We start from the raw sequence: 16,730 nt of genomic DNA on the forward strand, positions 1-16,730 counted from the left end.
CTCTTTTTTTCAGTTCACAGAACCCCAATTCTTTATTAATCACAGCTTGCTCACAATGACATACAGAAAAGTAGCACTAATGAAGAGTAGAATATGCAGGCAGCAATTTCCAGAGGGGTTCAAGACAACTTCTGACTGGCAGCAATTTGGGGGCGAATATAAGTGTTGATTTTGGCGAGACTGGACTTGGCACAAGCACCCTGGCTAGTCACCCCTGCTGCTTTCCTGTCCTCCTCACTCTAGGCATCTTTTAAAAACCAGGCAGAACAGACGAACACTGGAGAGGTCAGCAGGATTACAACCAGCTGATTGAGTCCCGATGAAAAATACTACACACAGCATCATACACCATATTAAAACAGAGCAGCTTAAGGCTGGAAGCCTACCCGCAAAGATCCACCTCTTGGTCCCCACCGATTTCAGCCACTGCAGACAGGACTATGGCCTAAGATAAACAGAACAGGTCACACTATCTATACCTATCAGCTCCTTGACTTGAATTAAAGAATTTCTCAAGCAGTGAATTTTAAACTGGCAAACCCGAGTCATTTGGGAACAGAAATGTTTTAAAAGTAGTATCTATTTTGGCCCAGATAGAATGGCTCATTCTTGATTTCATGTGAGAAAGAAAGAAAATCCGAAATTGCTACTGTTTACTTTTTTTTTGTCAATGGCATTTGTTTTGAAAGACAGAAACATTTTTTTCCTTTTGTAGATAGAAGAAATGCTTACCGTGAATACCATTTGCAATGCTAGGTGTATTTATTGAGATATAAGTCCCTCTGGGTTCAGCAAGGAAGACATCAATAAATAGCCCTCCTCTGCATGAATACCCAGGTGTAAATTCCATTTAACTCAGTGGGACTTTTGTAGAGACACATAGCAAAAGTGCAATGCACCTTTTCTTTTGGTAAAGTATAGAACCACGGCTATCTCAAAATTATGATTGCTTAATGTTCTAAGGCTGTATTTCCAAGACCAGTGTCAAGCCACAATGCCTATACATTTGCTTGTTATCGAAAGGAAGCATTATATTGATTTGCAAAGCTTTCTAGGACATTAGGCAATGACTGGACTTTAGCACCATAGACCTTCTTACTGACTTGGTTGTTCAGCTGGAATGAATATCGCTCAGTTTGGATTTTTGCTGCAGGGAACTTCATAGCAAAGTTCTAACAAATTCAACTGAACGGAAAGAAAGACAACATCAAAAGCCTGTTACAGGACATGTAAAGATTATGAAATAACTTGCATAATGCAATACTTGTATTTTTTAACAAAAATGTAAGTATTTACAAAATAAGATCCAAGTTTTATTTTTTAAACATCAAGCAAATCATTCTGCAAAGTCTGCATTGTTTTAATTTTTTTGTTTTGTTTTTATTGATTCATTTTTTTTAAACCATGTCATACATTTCCCATACTAGTATCTCATGATCTGTAATAATATAAGCAGAGGAGTTTGGGGGATGATGGGAACTGATCCCACTCTCTCTGCTGCTGGGCTCAGCCAGACAGTTCCACCTGGAGCTCCTTGTTTCGACGGACCTCTGCAGCGTGCCTCTCCTGTGGGATGGGGTGGGGAGGAAGGAGAGTCAAGAACAAATTTAACATTATCCCTGCTGTCATTTCCCAGAAAAACACAGCAAAATGAAAACTGGAAAAAGAAGCACATTTGGTATTCATGTATCTTAGTGTAGAAAGGGCAGAGCCTGAGAAACTTCATAGAATCATAAAATAATAGGGCTGGAAGAGACCACATGGGCCATCTAGTCCAACCCCCTGCCATGCAGGAAAAGCACAAAGTATCCCTGACAAATGGCCATCCAGCTTCTGTTTAAAAAATGCCAAGGAAGGAGCTTCCACCACACTCCGAGGCAGAAAGTTCCACTGTTGAACAGCTCGGATAGTCAGGAAGTTCTTCCTAATGTTCAGGTGGAATCTCATTTCCTATAATTTGAACCCATTGCTCCTAGTCCTAGTTTCAAGGGCAGCAGAAAAGTCTGCTCCCTCTTCCTTATGACACCCTTTCACATATTGTATTTATATGTGGCTATCATGTCTCCTCCCAACCTTTTCTTTGCAGGATAAACATACCCAGTTTTTTAAGACGTTCCTCATAGGGCATAGTCTCCAGACCTTTGATCATTTTAGTCGCCCTTCTCTGGACACCTTCCAGCTTGTTAATATCTCTTTTGAACTGTGGTGCCCAGAATTGGACACAGTATTCCAGGTGAGGTCTCACCAAAGCAGAATACAAAGGCACCATGACTTCCCTCGATCTAGACTTCTTGTTTAGACAGCTACTCCTAGAATCATCCAACCAGCTTATTTATTATTTATTTATTTACAGCATTTATATTCCGCCCTTCTCACCCCGAAGGGGACTCAGGGCGGATCACATTACACATATAGGCAAACATTCAATGCCTTTTAACATAGAACAAAGACAAGACAAACATAGGCTCCGAGCGGGCCTCGAACCCATGACCTCCTGGTCAGAGTGATTCATTGCAGCTGGTTGCAGCTGGCTTGCTCTCCAGCCTGCGCCACAGCCCGGGTCCATGTCTACTTTGTTGTTGTGTCCCTTCAAGTTGTTTTTGACTTATGGTGACCGTAAGGGGAATCTATGATCAGATTTTCTGGGTCTGAGAGTGTGTGACACATCCAAGATCACCCAGTCAGTCTCCATGTCTGAGTGGGGAACCTGCTCTTCAGAGTCCAATGCTCAAACCATTACAACACACTTAACAAATACACAGAAATCCCTTCCCAAACTTTATGTGAAATGCATAAATGTTGGCAAATAGAATCCACCTGTACAGGAAAGCATCTCCCTTCCTTCTCTCATCTAGGTCTTGCATTTCATCAAATATTTGTAATCCTGGGTGTTCTGGAAAATGTCTGAACAGACTAGGGCCTCTCCCACAGTGTCTAGTTTGTATACATCTATCAATTCTTTTAGACTGACACTCTTAGAAATGGCCCAGTTGGTTTAAGACTTCTAGGAACTAAAGTAAAAAAATAGATAAATTCAATTGGGCAAAATTGGGATGGGCCAATATCTTGTTCTGATGCCATGCCAAACTGTTACAGGTTTGTTATTTTTTTTGCTTCACCTAAAAGGAAGTGACAACTCATCTGATCTCAGCTGAGTGCATGTCTGTTACGTTGGATTCCTTTTACACCACTTTTGAGTCAAACAGGGCAGCAGACATTTTGCCCAGGCTTAGCTATCTTTGCCTGATGCTCATTTCTGCTTTTATACTTAGGTGTGCACATCTAAAAGCAAGTTATACTGAGGATGGGCATTTGCCCCAGAGGCATGTGTGCTCTCCCAGCCTCTCTAATCCCATATTGTGTTGTATTTGCTGTTAGCTGCCTTGGGTCCCTATATTAGAAGAAAAGTGGAATAAAAATAAAATAAAAATAAATAAATCCCAGAGGGAAAAGTGCTCCAGAAATGGCAAATTGCACTCCTTTATACCTTTGGGTGCCCAATTTGCTATTTGCATGTGATTTCCCTTTCCCAAGCTGCCTTTTAGGGCACAAAATGTTTATCTAGTTACTTAAAAAAGCTTTTTTTGGGTCAAAAATAGGTCAGAGAAAGTTAGGTTTCACAGAAATCTCAATACACACCCCCAAGGCTACATGGGTATGACTAGACACCTCTCCCACAAGATTGGGCTTTGGAGGGAAAGCACGATCAGGCAAGATCCACAATAGGGTTTAATTGGTTCCAAGACCAACAGAGGTTACCCATTTCTGAACTACTCCTTCTCCCTGCCCACCCTGTCTCAGCTTGGTTACCTTCTCCTGAAGACGTTCAACAAGGGCAGCAAGGTTAGCTTCACGGTTTTCTTTGATCTGTTCCATTTTCATTACCAGTTTTTCCTCTGCCATTTTGCTGAAGTTGTTGTTCTCCTCCAGAGCCTTCTGAAGAACTTCTCGTTCATGTTCTCTCTTTTCTGCCAGTTGTTTCAGCACCTGGGCCTCCTGGGACTATGGCATGTGGAAATAAAAGAGATCAACAGCTGTGCCCAGTTTGAAATAGCATTCAGGCATTTGAAAGAATAGAATTTACATGGCTTTTATCTCAAGGGATTGTATCCACTGGTGCAGCTATGGGAAGCGTGGGTTTGGACAAAATGAGGGCATTGCCCTCTATATGAATTCTGTCCACACTAAATGCACCAAGTTCTGAAGAACAACATGAACCCAGACATAGTCAGAGGCCTAATTCTGAGCTTGAAACAATGGTATTATGTTAAACAGTATAAGAACTCTGCTGCAGCCTATGACAAATGAATTGCTGCTTTCAGAGGTTTTGGAAGAGCTAATTCACACTTGTTCTTACAAAGGTGAACAAAGTCTTACAAAAACTTTGTTTTTTATCTGAGTACATATTTTAAACTAAGAGATTTCAAGGGAGTGTGTATCTTTTGGGCAACTGAAATTTCAGCTTTAAAGAAACAACCATCCTCTGCTAACCAGATATATTTTTGCAGAAGCATGTTTTTATCCTTGGCAGTTTAAAGACATTAGTTTTTCAGTTGAACAGCTGAATTACCTGTATGCCATTACATGAATGCTTATGAATATCACTTGCTCAAAGGGTTGACTTCTAACAAGGTCATGCTTTTCTTGATTAGTGGTTTTCTAAAAGTGGCCTCCACATGTTCATGGACATTCACATTTGCTAAACGGCTATATCATCATTTTTACCTTTTCAATAAGGCTATGATTGCCATTTATTTCTAAAAGGATATGTATCCAGAGATTGAGTGTAGTTATTTCCAATAAAGGGGATTTCCAATAAAGGGGAACCCCGGGGACATATTTTGCTCATCTCTGCTATAGATCTTTCAATAATTTATTAGATTGGTGCTGATGAACCAATATTCTGCCATAATTTTTTTTAGGGGCAATGGTTTGAGTGTTGGACCAAGATTCTGAAGAACCAGAGTTTTTAATCCCTGCTCATCCCTGGAAAACCACTGAATGACCTTGAACAAGTTATATTTTCTCAGCCTTAGAGGAAAGCAAGTCAAACCACATATGAAGAAATCTTGGCCAAAAAAAACCATGATAGGTTTAAGAGTCAGTAACAACTTGAAGACATACAACAACAAAATTTCCTCTAAACATCTTATGATGTGAGCTTTTTAATAAATATGTGCTTGGGAACAAGTTGTATATTTACATTAATCTCAGGTTATTTTAACAGCATGTTTATATGCAGAGGCGGTCCAACCATAAGGCGAAATAGGCATTTGCCTGTGGCGCCATCGTCCCGGGGGCACCATCGTCCTGGGAGGAGGGCACCACTCTCCACCTCCTTCTCTTTCGGGCCTTCCAGCAGCCGCGCTGGGCCTTCCGGCCAACGCAGACCCACCTTCGCACCACGCAAGCCCACCTTTGGGGCCTTCAGAGATTGTGAGGTCTGTAGGAACTTGGAAGCTAGGTATGTGGGGTTTATATATCTGTAGAAGGTCCAGGGTGGGAGAAAGAACTTTTCTTTGAAGCAGGTGTGAATGTTGTAATTAATCACCTTGATTAGCATTTAATGGCCCTGTGGCTTCAAGGCCTGGCTTCTTCTTGCCTGGGAGAATCTTTTTTTGGGAGGAGTTAGCTGTCCCTGATTGTTTACTGTCTGGATTTCTTCTGTTTTCAGAGTGTTGTTCTTTATTTATTGTCCTGATTTTAGAGGGTTTTTTTTAATACTGAGGGCTATCTGGCTTATCTAAGTCCACACTGCCCTATATCCCTGTTCAATGTTTAGTGCTAAATTTGCAAATATAGTAATTCCTACATAACATTACCATGTATTGAACTGCTTTTTCTATTGATTTGTTGTAAAACATGATGTTTTGGTGCTTAATTTTTAAAATCATAATGTAATTTGATGTTTTATAGGCTTTTCCTTTATACTTCCTTATTATCCAACATTTTCGCTTATCCAATGCTTTTATTTTTCAGTGATTGGTTTGGGGGGGCGCCAAAATTCTGTTCGCCTACACTTGAAAAATACCTAGGGCCGGCTCTGTTTATATGGCATGAAAGAAGTCTGAAAAGTTAAAATTCCCTTAAAATGGCCTCAGGAAATCAAAACTTTAATTTGTCCCAGTATTTTGGGCATTGGTTTTGTTTTGTTTTAAAAATCTGGCTTCAAACCTCTAAGTTACGGGAAACTGTCTTTCTTAACAATTATTTTAAACTAATGAGAAATCATAGCCTAATTTTTGAGTTTTAGAAAGCTCTGCTTTAGGATGTTGATAGACCAAATGTTTTTAAGAGGAAGGGCAAAGATGGCACAGTAAACGGCATAATGGACTTCCCTTCTGATGATTAAGACTTGTACTTGTAGATAATTAATGCCAAATTAGACATGATGGTGGCACAGTGCATTAAAGCACTGAGCTGCTGAACTTGCGGACCAAAAGGTCCCAGGTTCAAATCCCAGGAACAGAATGAGCACTCGCTGTTAGCCCCAGCTCCTGCCAACCTTGCAGTTCGAAAACATGCAAATGTGAGTAGATTAATAGGTACCGCTCCGATGGGAAGATAATGGCGTTCCATGCAATCATGCCGGCCACATGACCTTGGAGATGTCTATGGACAATGCAGGCTCTTCAGTTTAGAAATGGTGATGAGCACCAACCCCCAGAGTCAGTTACGACTGGACCTAACGTCAGGGGAAAACCTTTACCTTTACCTTAGACATGATGCTAATTATGTGCCTTCAGCTAACGTACATGGTTTCTTTTGTCATTCAAATAATAGTTGCAGGGAAATCTAGGTACCCTTGGGACCAGAGTTTAGAAGTATTATTTTTCTGGATTACAACTCCCAGAACCCTCCAGACATCATGGCCACTGGGTCACAACTTGGGTGCTTTGGTCCTCTAGAGCAAGGGTTCTCAAACTTTTTCAGCCACAGAGCCCACAAGAGTTTTTCATGGAGCCCCAAGAAATGTTATACTGTATATATATATATAAAATGTATACATATCAGGCATGGTCAAACTTTTTGATCAACCCCCTTCTGCCATGCAGGAAAAGCACAATCAAAGCACCCCCTGAGCAGTGGGAAGGAAATAGGGTTTTGGAAGCAAGGAAGGATCTGGGTGGCAAGGAAAGCTAGGAATAAAGGCTTTTGGTGGCAAGAGGGCGGAGGGGGAAAAGGCTTTTGGTGATGAGGGAGGTGCGGGGAGGAGAAGGAGCAGGAAAGTGGAGGGAAAGCATGGAGGGGAGGAGGAGGAAGGAGGAGGAAACTGCGGTGGAGTCCCTCAGTATGTTTCGTGAAGTCCCAAGGGCTCCACAGAGCACACTTTGGGAACCACGGCTCTAGAGAAAAACAGATATGACAAGTACACCAAAAAGTTTTCTCAGACTGTCTTATTTTAAGACCTTGTTTTTCTTTGGCATTCACAGACCAGACAAGGAGGACTGGGAAATGCTGCTCACCTCCTGTATCAAGACTTTTTGCCATAATTATGTGGGAACCTCTTTTGCATGTAATCCTCCTGGTAAGTAACATTAACCAGTATGAAATACATGGTGTTCAGCGAATAGCTGACAGCATGAATATTTAATATATTAATCATTATCCTCCATTCTATGGGATGCTAAGCAGCAGGGATTTACCCAATTATATTTCACACAAATGCAAAGTCATTAATAGGTTTACATCAATTTCTGTGCCATAATCCGAAAACTATTAGGAATATGCTTCCCTTTGGAATATAATTTTCATATTAATGTCCTGATTAAAGATGATTCCACTGTGCAACTTGATTTTGGGTTTTAAGACCTTGGAAGCTGGTACTGGTAGCCATGTTAGCTCCCTCCTTCACTAGTAAATAACATTTGCTGCTCACTTATTAGATAAGAGATTATTCTGTTCATTCTGTTGTTCATGCTCAGGAAGTAACAGTCACACTTCTTCCTGCTTTGGCCACTGTGCTTTTGGATTTAAATAAATTATTTTTGCAATTATGATGCCTGAGAAATGATAGGCATATCAGAATTCCATGCTAGTATACAGATCATTGTAGTTGTGTGTATGTGAGGTCAGGCTGTCTGTCAACTTATGGTGCCCACATGAATTTCATAGGATTTTCTTGGGCAAGGAATATTCAGAAGAGCCTGTTCCTTTATCTCAAATACAGCCTACAGCATCTGGTATTCTTTGGTGGTTCTCCATCCAAATACTAATCAAAGCTGACCATGCTTAGCTTTCAGAATCAGTGAGAGGCTTCCATGACTCCAATCCACCCACCTTCCTTGTTTCTTACTGATTGCCAAAGATATAAAGGGATTCTGTCCACTGCACACTTGTTGTCCCTCTACATTTGTGGGTTTAACTTTTGTGGATTTGATTATTCACAGATTTGATCAATATGGCCTTTCTATGAATCTCTAGGTCCTCCAGCATGACTCTATGCCAACCTCCACTGGAAGTTGAGCATAGAGTTGTGTTCGAGGATCTAGAGCAGGGGTCCCCAAACTAAGGCCCGGGGGCCGGATGCGGCCCTCCAAGGCCATTTACCTGGCCCCCACCCTCAGTTTTAGACTTAGGCTCGCCCAAAGTCTGAAATGACTTGAAGGCACAACAACAACAATCCTACTTGATTATCTCATTGGCCAGAAGCAGGCCCACACTTCCCACTGAAATCCTGATAAGTCTACAGTATGTTGGTTAAAATTATTTTTATTTTTAAATATTGTATTGTTCTTTCATTTACTAATATTGTAAATGAATAACATGGTAATAATATATTGTGTATACACATAATATTGATAATAATATTATAATGTAATACAATATAATATTTATTTATTTATTACAGTATTTCTACCCCGCCCTTCTCACCCAATAGGGGACTCAGGGCGGCTAATACAATATAATAATATTGTATAATATAATAATATTAATTATATATTATATATTAAATGTAATATTACTAATAATATTACGGTATAATGGTATAGTACAATATAGTAATATATAATGTTAATATTGTGCTATGCTAATAATATAATATATTGTATGTACATACAACTTGAGTCCCCTTTGGGGTGAGAGAGGGTGGGGTATAAATGTAGTAAATAAATAATAAGTAATTGTTGCTGGGTTGTTGTTGTTGTTGTTGTTGTTTTTTGCACTACAAATAAGACATGTGCAGTGAGCATAGGAATTTGTTCCTTTGTTCCATGAATCGGCCCTCCACTTAAAAAGTTTGAGGACCCCTGATCTAGAGCAATGGTTTCCAAAGTGGGCACTACCGCCCCCTGGTGGGTGCTGTAGTGATCCAGGGGGGCAATGATGGCCACAGGTGCATTTGGGGCGATGAATAACTGTAAGGGGGCAGTGAAAGCATAAAAGAAAGAAGAGAAGATTTTAAAAAATTGATTTATGTAACGCTTAATTTTTCTTCAAACAACGTACTGTACGTTGGCTCGGTTCCCGCATACTCCCTCACTTGCATTGAGGCACTGCTACTTTTCACATTGTGCCACTAAATTAATATTAATATTAATATTAATTTCCAAGGGGCGCTGAGTAATGTTTTTTTCTGGAAAGGGGGCGGTAGGCCAAATAAGTTTGGGAACCACTGATCTAGAGATTCCTAGATGTTCCCTTTGACCATAGAGGCACACTGGAAGACCTAGACATTTCTAGAGAGGTGTTTTCTCAGGTAAAAACATTAGCAGATTTTCATTCGGAGGTTTTCCTCCTTTCAGGGGGGGTCCTGTGCCCCTAGCCCCAGCAAATATGGACTGTACCTTATGGCAAACAAAGACTGTTTTTATTCCAGCATCCTCCAAATTCCCATGATAAGTCTTCTGCCCACCATCATTTTCTACTCATATTTATCCACACAGCTATTCCCCCTGAAATCATGTGGTAAGTCATTTTCAAAGGTGCTTTTAACCTGCCATAACTCGTGATAAAGGCCTAACATGTTGTTATTATTATTATTTTTTGCCAGGCTTGGCAAGAGGTGCTCAGTGATGGTTGCAGATTTCTTGTCACAAAGGTGGTAAACCTGTTCTGGGTTTTAGTACAAAAAGCAACACAAACAAATAAGTAAAGCAAGTTATTAGCCAGGAAAGAGAGAAATGCTCTAGTCTCCCTGCCAATAACCAAACCTGATGCAGCCGTGATGCTCTTGCCTGAAAGTAAAAAGTAAGTAAAAGTAAATGTTTATTTGTATACCGCCCTCTCTCCCGAAAGGGACTCAGGGCGGTTTCCAATATAACTTTCCATATGTGAATGGGGAACTTATTTTCAGGATTCCCAGTCATGTGTACGGGTTGTACAAATAAAGAATGCGATTTTACTTACTGGTTGTATAATTTAAAATCATGCTAGCACAGCTAGATTAGAGTTGGACAGGAGCAAAATATGAGTGACTGGGGCATAAGGAACTGAATACTGGAGCAGGATTCTGGAGAACAGAGTTTGAATCCCTATTTGGTTGTGGAAATCCACTGGGTGAACTGGGTGAATCATACTCTCATGGCCTCAGAGAAAAGGAAGGGGAAAGCCCCTCTGAATAAAATCCTGAATCAAAAGTCCTATGATAACTTTTCATTTGGATCTCTATAAATTGGGAACGACTTAAAGTTACATATTGTGCAGAATATAGTGAGTAATTGTAGGGTTGTATGGAGTTAGAGATTCACTTTCATAATGTCCTGAACAGCTGTGCAATGTTAAAGCTAGTTTAACACAAGGAGCCTGATCTCCTGTCTCTGCCAGGACCCCAATCTCCTTCTCCCAGTCTCACTCAGAGATGAAGAAGACTGACTGACAGGGAGGAAGGAACAGCCTCACATTCCTTGCTGCTCTGCCTCCATCACATGTTTGGTCCAGCAAGGTCATGGGCGTCTTCAAATGCCCACCTGCGCTTTAAGCTTCGCTCAGCTGCAGGTGGGGCTTAGTACAAATTTTAATAGTGTCCCCATTATCTTTCTCAACACACACTTAATAGAACAGGAATGTTGAGCTTGTAATAGATACACAACAATTTTCCATTTTAGTAGTCTGGATAAGAGGAATAACCTGAAGGACATCTTCTCCCTCTGTACTGTTTTGCTCCTAAATAAAGTGGTTAGATACCTTTCTCCTCTCCTCTGCAGCTTCCAGCTTTTTCTGGATCTCATCGAGGGACAGATCTTTCTTCTTTGGAGAGGCTAAGGTTCGTGGTGCTTCAGAGACTGGAGAAGGTGGCTTTAAGATCAGTTCAAAAGCTTGGCCAGAGGCACGTTTGTTGATCTGTTTAACTTCCATATCTGCAAAGATCAAGTTAAAATATATACAGAAATAGATCGATAGGCCTGTCATAGCAATACCAGGTTATCTTTAATGGGAGCAAGAAACTGAAGAAGCTGCAATCCAAAAAAAGTAATTTTACTATGCTGTAGAGGGGAATATGTTGAGCAAAAGTAGAAGCTCTGGTAAGATGAAACCATATAATAAATATAAGGGAAATTTCTGCAATGAATTAAAACAATTTAAAAACTAGCTATTCAGTTTGAGAGCTGCCAAGCTGAATTAAATCTGTCTTGCATTAGAACATAGATTTTTTTTTTAAATGATGCTTGTATTGGAACAGTAATAAGATCAAACATTCACAGTGATAAATTGTGGGACAATTTGGAGAAGAGGAGGGACAAAGGAGTGTGATATTTCCTAAAAAAATAACAATTAGTTAATCTGAGAACCAAAGAAGACCTTTGTAAGGGTAATCCAAACAATCCTTTGCTAAAGCAAATGTTACCCACTAACTGTTTCTTACCATCATATGTGCATATGTTCAGGTTGCGCGGTTCCGGGTAAAAACAGGAACAGATCAAAGACAGCATAGAGAGTTCCTTCATCTTCTCCTTGTAGGCTGAAATGAAAAAGACTGTTTTAGTATCTTCCACTTTTGCATATTACTGGCTTGTGTGTGTATGCTTTCAACGTGCTTGTCAATTAATGGATTTTTCATAGAGCTTTCTTAGGCAAGGAATATTAAGAGATGGCTTTGCCTGTTCCTTCCTCTGAAATATAGCCTACAGCACTGGGATTCATTACAAGTTTTCCTTAGAAGAAGTAGCCAAGCTTACCTTCCAAGATCAGACAAAATCGCATGCCTTTAGGATATTTAGACTTTCTCTTCCTAGTTTAAAGAATACTTAATTCCAGTAAAAACTGAATTTGCAAAATGATTTTTTAGATTGCAAAACTATCTGACAAAGGGAAAGGCCTTTCCTATAATTTCTTATATATTTAAGGAATATTTGATTTTTTTTCTCTTTCATACAAGTAACACGTGTTCACAGTCCCCATGCCACCAGAACATATGGTATGAAGGACAGAATCCTTGTCTTTCCTGCTGATGTGAACTCAAACACCTGTTTTGTTTTGTTTTCCTGCTTATGTAGGTTTTTCTTATTGAAATCAATCTACAGCTCTTTGCTGTATTTTGATGCCAATCAATGGAGGAAAAATTGAATAAGCAATGCACATCCAGCAGCACTTGGGAAGCCAAGCTTCAACATTATAATGCCAGTAGTGGGTAATTAATTTTAAATAATAACCTAATTTACACCTATTTTATGAGGTTTTTATTTGCATTTGTCATGGCATAGAATTTAAAAGTAACCCCTTTGAGATTTTATTATATAATAAACAAATACATAATAAAACGATGGAAGGGAAATCCTGATAGAGCAGTTTGTATGGATGCTCTTTCCCTACCCTACATGAAACTTCCAAGAGGAGTAATTTCTGTTTAGCCCCTAACACTCTGCCTTGAGGCACATGTCTGTGTTTTATCTGTCTGCATGCTGTCAGAATTATTAATAAGATGCGCCTTGGCTGGAACTCAAAACAAATGTTTGGAGCATGTACTTTTTCATTGTTCCTCTTCTGAATGGCAGCCTGTTCTTCTCTTTCTTTACTGACGTTCAACACATTATTTCCAAAACTCTCCTCTTTTTAAGAAGTTTTGCTAGGTAATATACGGAGATTAATTTAGGGTGAATCTACACTGTAGAATTAATGCACTTTCACTGCAATGGCTCAATGCTAGGAAATAATGGAAGTTGTAGTTTGGTGAGGCATAAGAGAAGACTAAAGACATTGGAAAACTACAATTCCCATGATTTAACAGAAGACGTCAACCACACATTTTTGTTTGGAATGTAAGATATATTGAAATATTTTCTAGTCTTTGCCCAACAGAAACATGTATATTTTATATCTATGGGTTATTTACCCTGGAATGGGAGAGAATTTGCTCTGTGGCATTTAAATGATGCATAGGGCCATCTTGCCCCACTTAACATGGTTTTCCCATGTGTGGGATAAAGTCAGGAAATGTTTTGGAGCCTGCGCCACATGCTCAGGCTGTGGCGCAGGCTGGTGAGCAGCCAGCTGCAACAAATCACTCTGACCAAGAGGTCATGAGTTCGAGGCCAGCTCGGAGCCTGCGTTTGTCTCTGTCTTTGTTTTATGTTAAGGCATTGAATGTTTGCCTTGTATGTGTAATGTGATCCACCCTGAGTCCCCTTCGGGGTGAGAAGGGCGGAATATAAATACTGTAAATAAATAAATAAACTTCATTGATACTCTGAGTAGCCCTTTGCGGTGCCATTCCACTTTCCCTAGGCTCTGTGGGATGTCTTTTATCTGTGTCTTTTTTGTCAGCTTAGCAATGGCCATGGAGCTTCAAAGGGCTTATGGCCATTGCTTGGCACTTTTGTTCCATGGCCATCACTAAGCCAAACAAAAATGTGTTTGACCCAATTGGCTAATCTAGACTCCATCCTGCTCCCACAGTGGAAGGGAAACAGACAGCGGACGCTATGAATGTATTGTAAGTCAAAGAAAAAATGCAAAATAGTTGTACTAACTTTAATATAATTCATTAAAAGGACATAAGTAGATTTGTGTGAAGAGTAAACATTATGTTTTTCATATACAGGAGGAAAGGATGCGTGTATATACTGGTAGAGATCCTACACCAAGGTGATGGAGAATAACTTTATGGTCACAGAGTTACTCAATGCCTCCTCATTAGTAAATTGCAATGTCACATGCACATTACATCTAGGTGCAAAATGTGCATCAACATAAGAGACTCATATCCATGTGAAATGACATCACATGTGCAATTTTTACTTCTGAAACCTCAGTTTGAATACAACCATTCTTCCTTACATAAAAATGTCCAACTACTTCCATAGGATACTTGCATAGGGATAGGATATCAATAGGATGCTTGCCCACATATGCTATCATGTGTTACTCACAAATTATCTCATCCTGATAATACTTTCTATCAGAAAGAACAAAGAGCCAACTACCATGAGGCTTTCACAATTTTATTGTGAAGTATTTCCAACTGCTTCCATAGGATACTTGCATAGCGATAAGATATCAATAGGATGCTTACCCACATATGCTATCATGTGTTACTCACAAATTATCTCATCCTGATAATACTTTATATCAAAAAGAAGAAAGAGCAAACTACCACGAGGCTTTCTGCATTTTAGGGCTTTTATTGTGAAATATTTGTGTAAAAAACATGAGACAAGGATGTTCTGCATGAGAGCCAACATTTCTGTGCTGAAATGTGTGTCTATTGTGGAAAAATGTTTTTTACACAAATTATTGTTTTACAAAAGCAATCACAAAATGTACAACCATGTGTGCTACAGAACAAAAACTTTTGCATCAAGAGTTAAATCCTGAGCACAGATGGCACATCTATTTTGTACAGTACATGTATTAAAGACACAAGTACAACTTTCTCATCTAAGAGTGAAACTAACATGTGCCTGTTCCCTCCTTTTCTGTTTATAGAATAGCATAATAGCATAATGCAGCTTCAATTTTTTTTAATACAGAGGAGACAATGAGTAAGAGGCACTACAATTTAGAAGACAAAAATGTAATATGCATGTTGGCATCTATTTTATTGTCACAGCATTTCTTGCAATATCTGTGCAGAAAAGGTTGGTAGCTGTACTTGGGTATATCCACCACTCTTGCCAAACACTTTTCAGAAGAAATGCAGTGCATTCTCAGTATCCACTGGGATTTGGTTCCACCCCCTTAATAGATAGCATAGCCTGTGGATGCTCAAGTCCCATTATATACAATAGTTTAGTAAAATGGCGTCCCCTGTATAAAATCGTGAACAGTAAGCTTTGCTTTGTGGAATTTCTCAAACACTTAGCTTAAATCCGGCTGGTTCAATGAGCTCATAATTGTAAGCACTGGATTGGCTGGTTGACTTTACAGAACTCCAGATGGACAGAGAAAAGTGCAAGTCTTCGTAAGAGGTCTAAGAGCAATTCAATGAATTTGTTTTTTGAGATGAAATAAGGCCTTATTCTGCCTCATCATCTGATTTTTAAAAAACTAATTAGTATTGCTATGTAGCATTACATTTCAAGGCCTGTGACATTCAGAATGGGTGTGATTAACACATGACTTGTATAATTAAAGTTGTTCATAATCTTTGATGATTTTGTGGGCGACTGGGAATTATTAAATTTCTTTAGCAAAGTACATATAAAGAATGATATTGTGGCTACTTTTTTGTAATAAATAAATTTATTGAATGTTTATTCACTGGTAAGTATTCCCATTCTTTTTTTGGGGTAAACATGCCTTCAAAATTTTAAAAGTCATTCCATTTCACAGAAATTAAACAGGACTAGAAATGGAAATGTTCTCTTATTAAAACTACATTTTCAGGCTCTGGGTTCTGTGTTTGAAGTGATTTAATAGTCAAGTTATTTCAGTATCTGCATTCTTAATTTGTTACAGACATACAGTGATACTTTTTGTTGTCTGGTAAGCTTTCAAGTTTGTGCCTGAGCTCCTGACCCTGAATCTAATTTAATCTTCTGCCTTAGGAGAGACAACAAAAGAGGAAAAGGAGTCCAGTTCGATGGAGCATGAGATACAGGGCATATGAGGGTCACATTTCCTTTAATGTGCCAGAACTGTATTTACACTGATTTCATGGTAATTCTACTGACAGTCTCTCAAAGTTTGAAGGTCAAGTGATTTGGATACACTGAGCACTGTCAAGTTTCCATCACCCATGTTGCCCTTAGCATCAAATTGAGAGGCAAAGGACACATTACACAAGTTATACTGGAACAGCATGCAGCTGACTTCAATAGTTGGGGTAGTTAGTTATACACCATTTTGTTCTATTTGCAAACAAAGCATTTACTTGTATGATTCTTATCTCCCTAATGAAGGCATCATGATCAGATTTGCACATGATACTAAATTAAGATGGATAGTTAATACCCCAAAGGATAGGATAAGAATTCAAAATGATCTTAACAGTTTAGAAGGCTGGCTCAAAACTAACAAAATTAATTTCAGAAGGGAGGAATATAAGGTACTACACTTAAGCAGAAAAAACCCCCCAAAATATAGGATGTGACACCTGTATATAAAAGGGATCTAGGAATCTTAGTAGGCCACAAGCTGACATGTCAGTAGTGTGATGTGGCAGCTAAATTAGCCAATGTGATTCTATGCTGCATCAATAAGATTAAATGTCTGGATAGTTCCACTCTATTTTGATTTGGTCAGACATTACCAGGAAGATTTTGTCCAGTTCTGGGCATCACAATTCAAGAAGGATATTGATGAGCTGGAACATGTAAAGAGGGAGATAGTTACCAAAATGGTAAAATGGT

The 16,730-nt window shown here is 39.2% G+C and overlaps 1 protein-coding gene across 1 annotated transcript in view; it reads right to left on the reverse strand.

Moving 5' to 3' along the window:
- Positions 1-3: 3 nt before the first annotated feature.
- The window catches only part of stmn2 (stathmin 2), a 33,710-nt gene continuing 16,983 nt past the window's right edge, over positions 4-16,730 (reverse strand). Inside the window, exons 2-5 of the mRNA XM_003219556.4 lie at positions 11,807-11,902; positions 11,128-11,300; positions 3,811-4,002; positions 4-1,566 (exon numbers count right to left, since the gene is read on the reverse strand). Coding sequence (XP_003219604.2) covers positions 1,507-1,566; positions 3,811-4,002; positions 11,128-11,300; positions 11,807-11,902 — 521 coding nt within the window. The 3' untranslated portion in view covers positions 4-1,506. The remainder of the gene's footprint in view (positions 1,567-3,810; positions 4,003-11,127; positions 11,301-11,806; positions 11,903-16,730) is intronic.

This window comes from Anolis carolinensis, chromosome 4 (genome assembly GCF_035594765.1).
Source record: "Anolis carolinensis isolate JA03-04 chromosome 4, rAnoCar3.1.pri, whole genome shotgun sequence".
Lineage (NCBI taxonomy): Eukaryota > Metazoa > Chordata > Lepidosauria > Squamata > Dactyloidae > Anolis > Anolis carolinensis.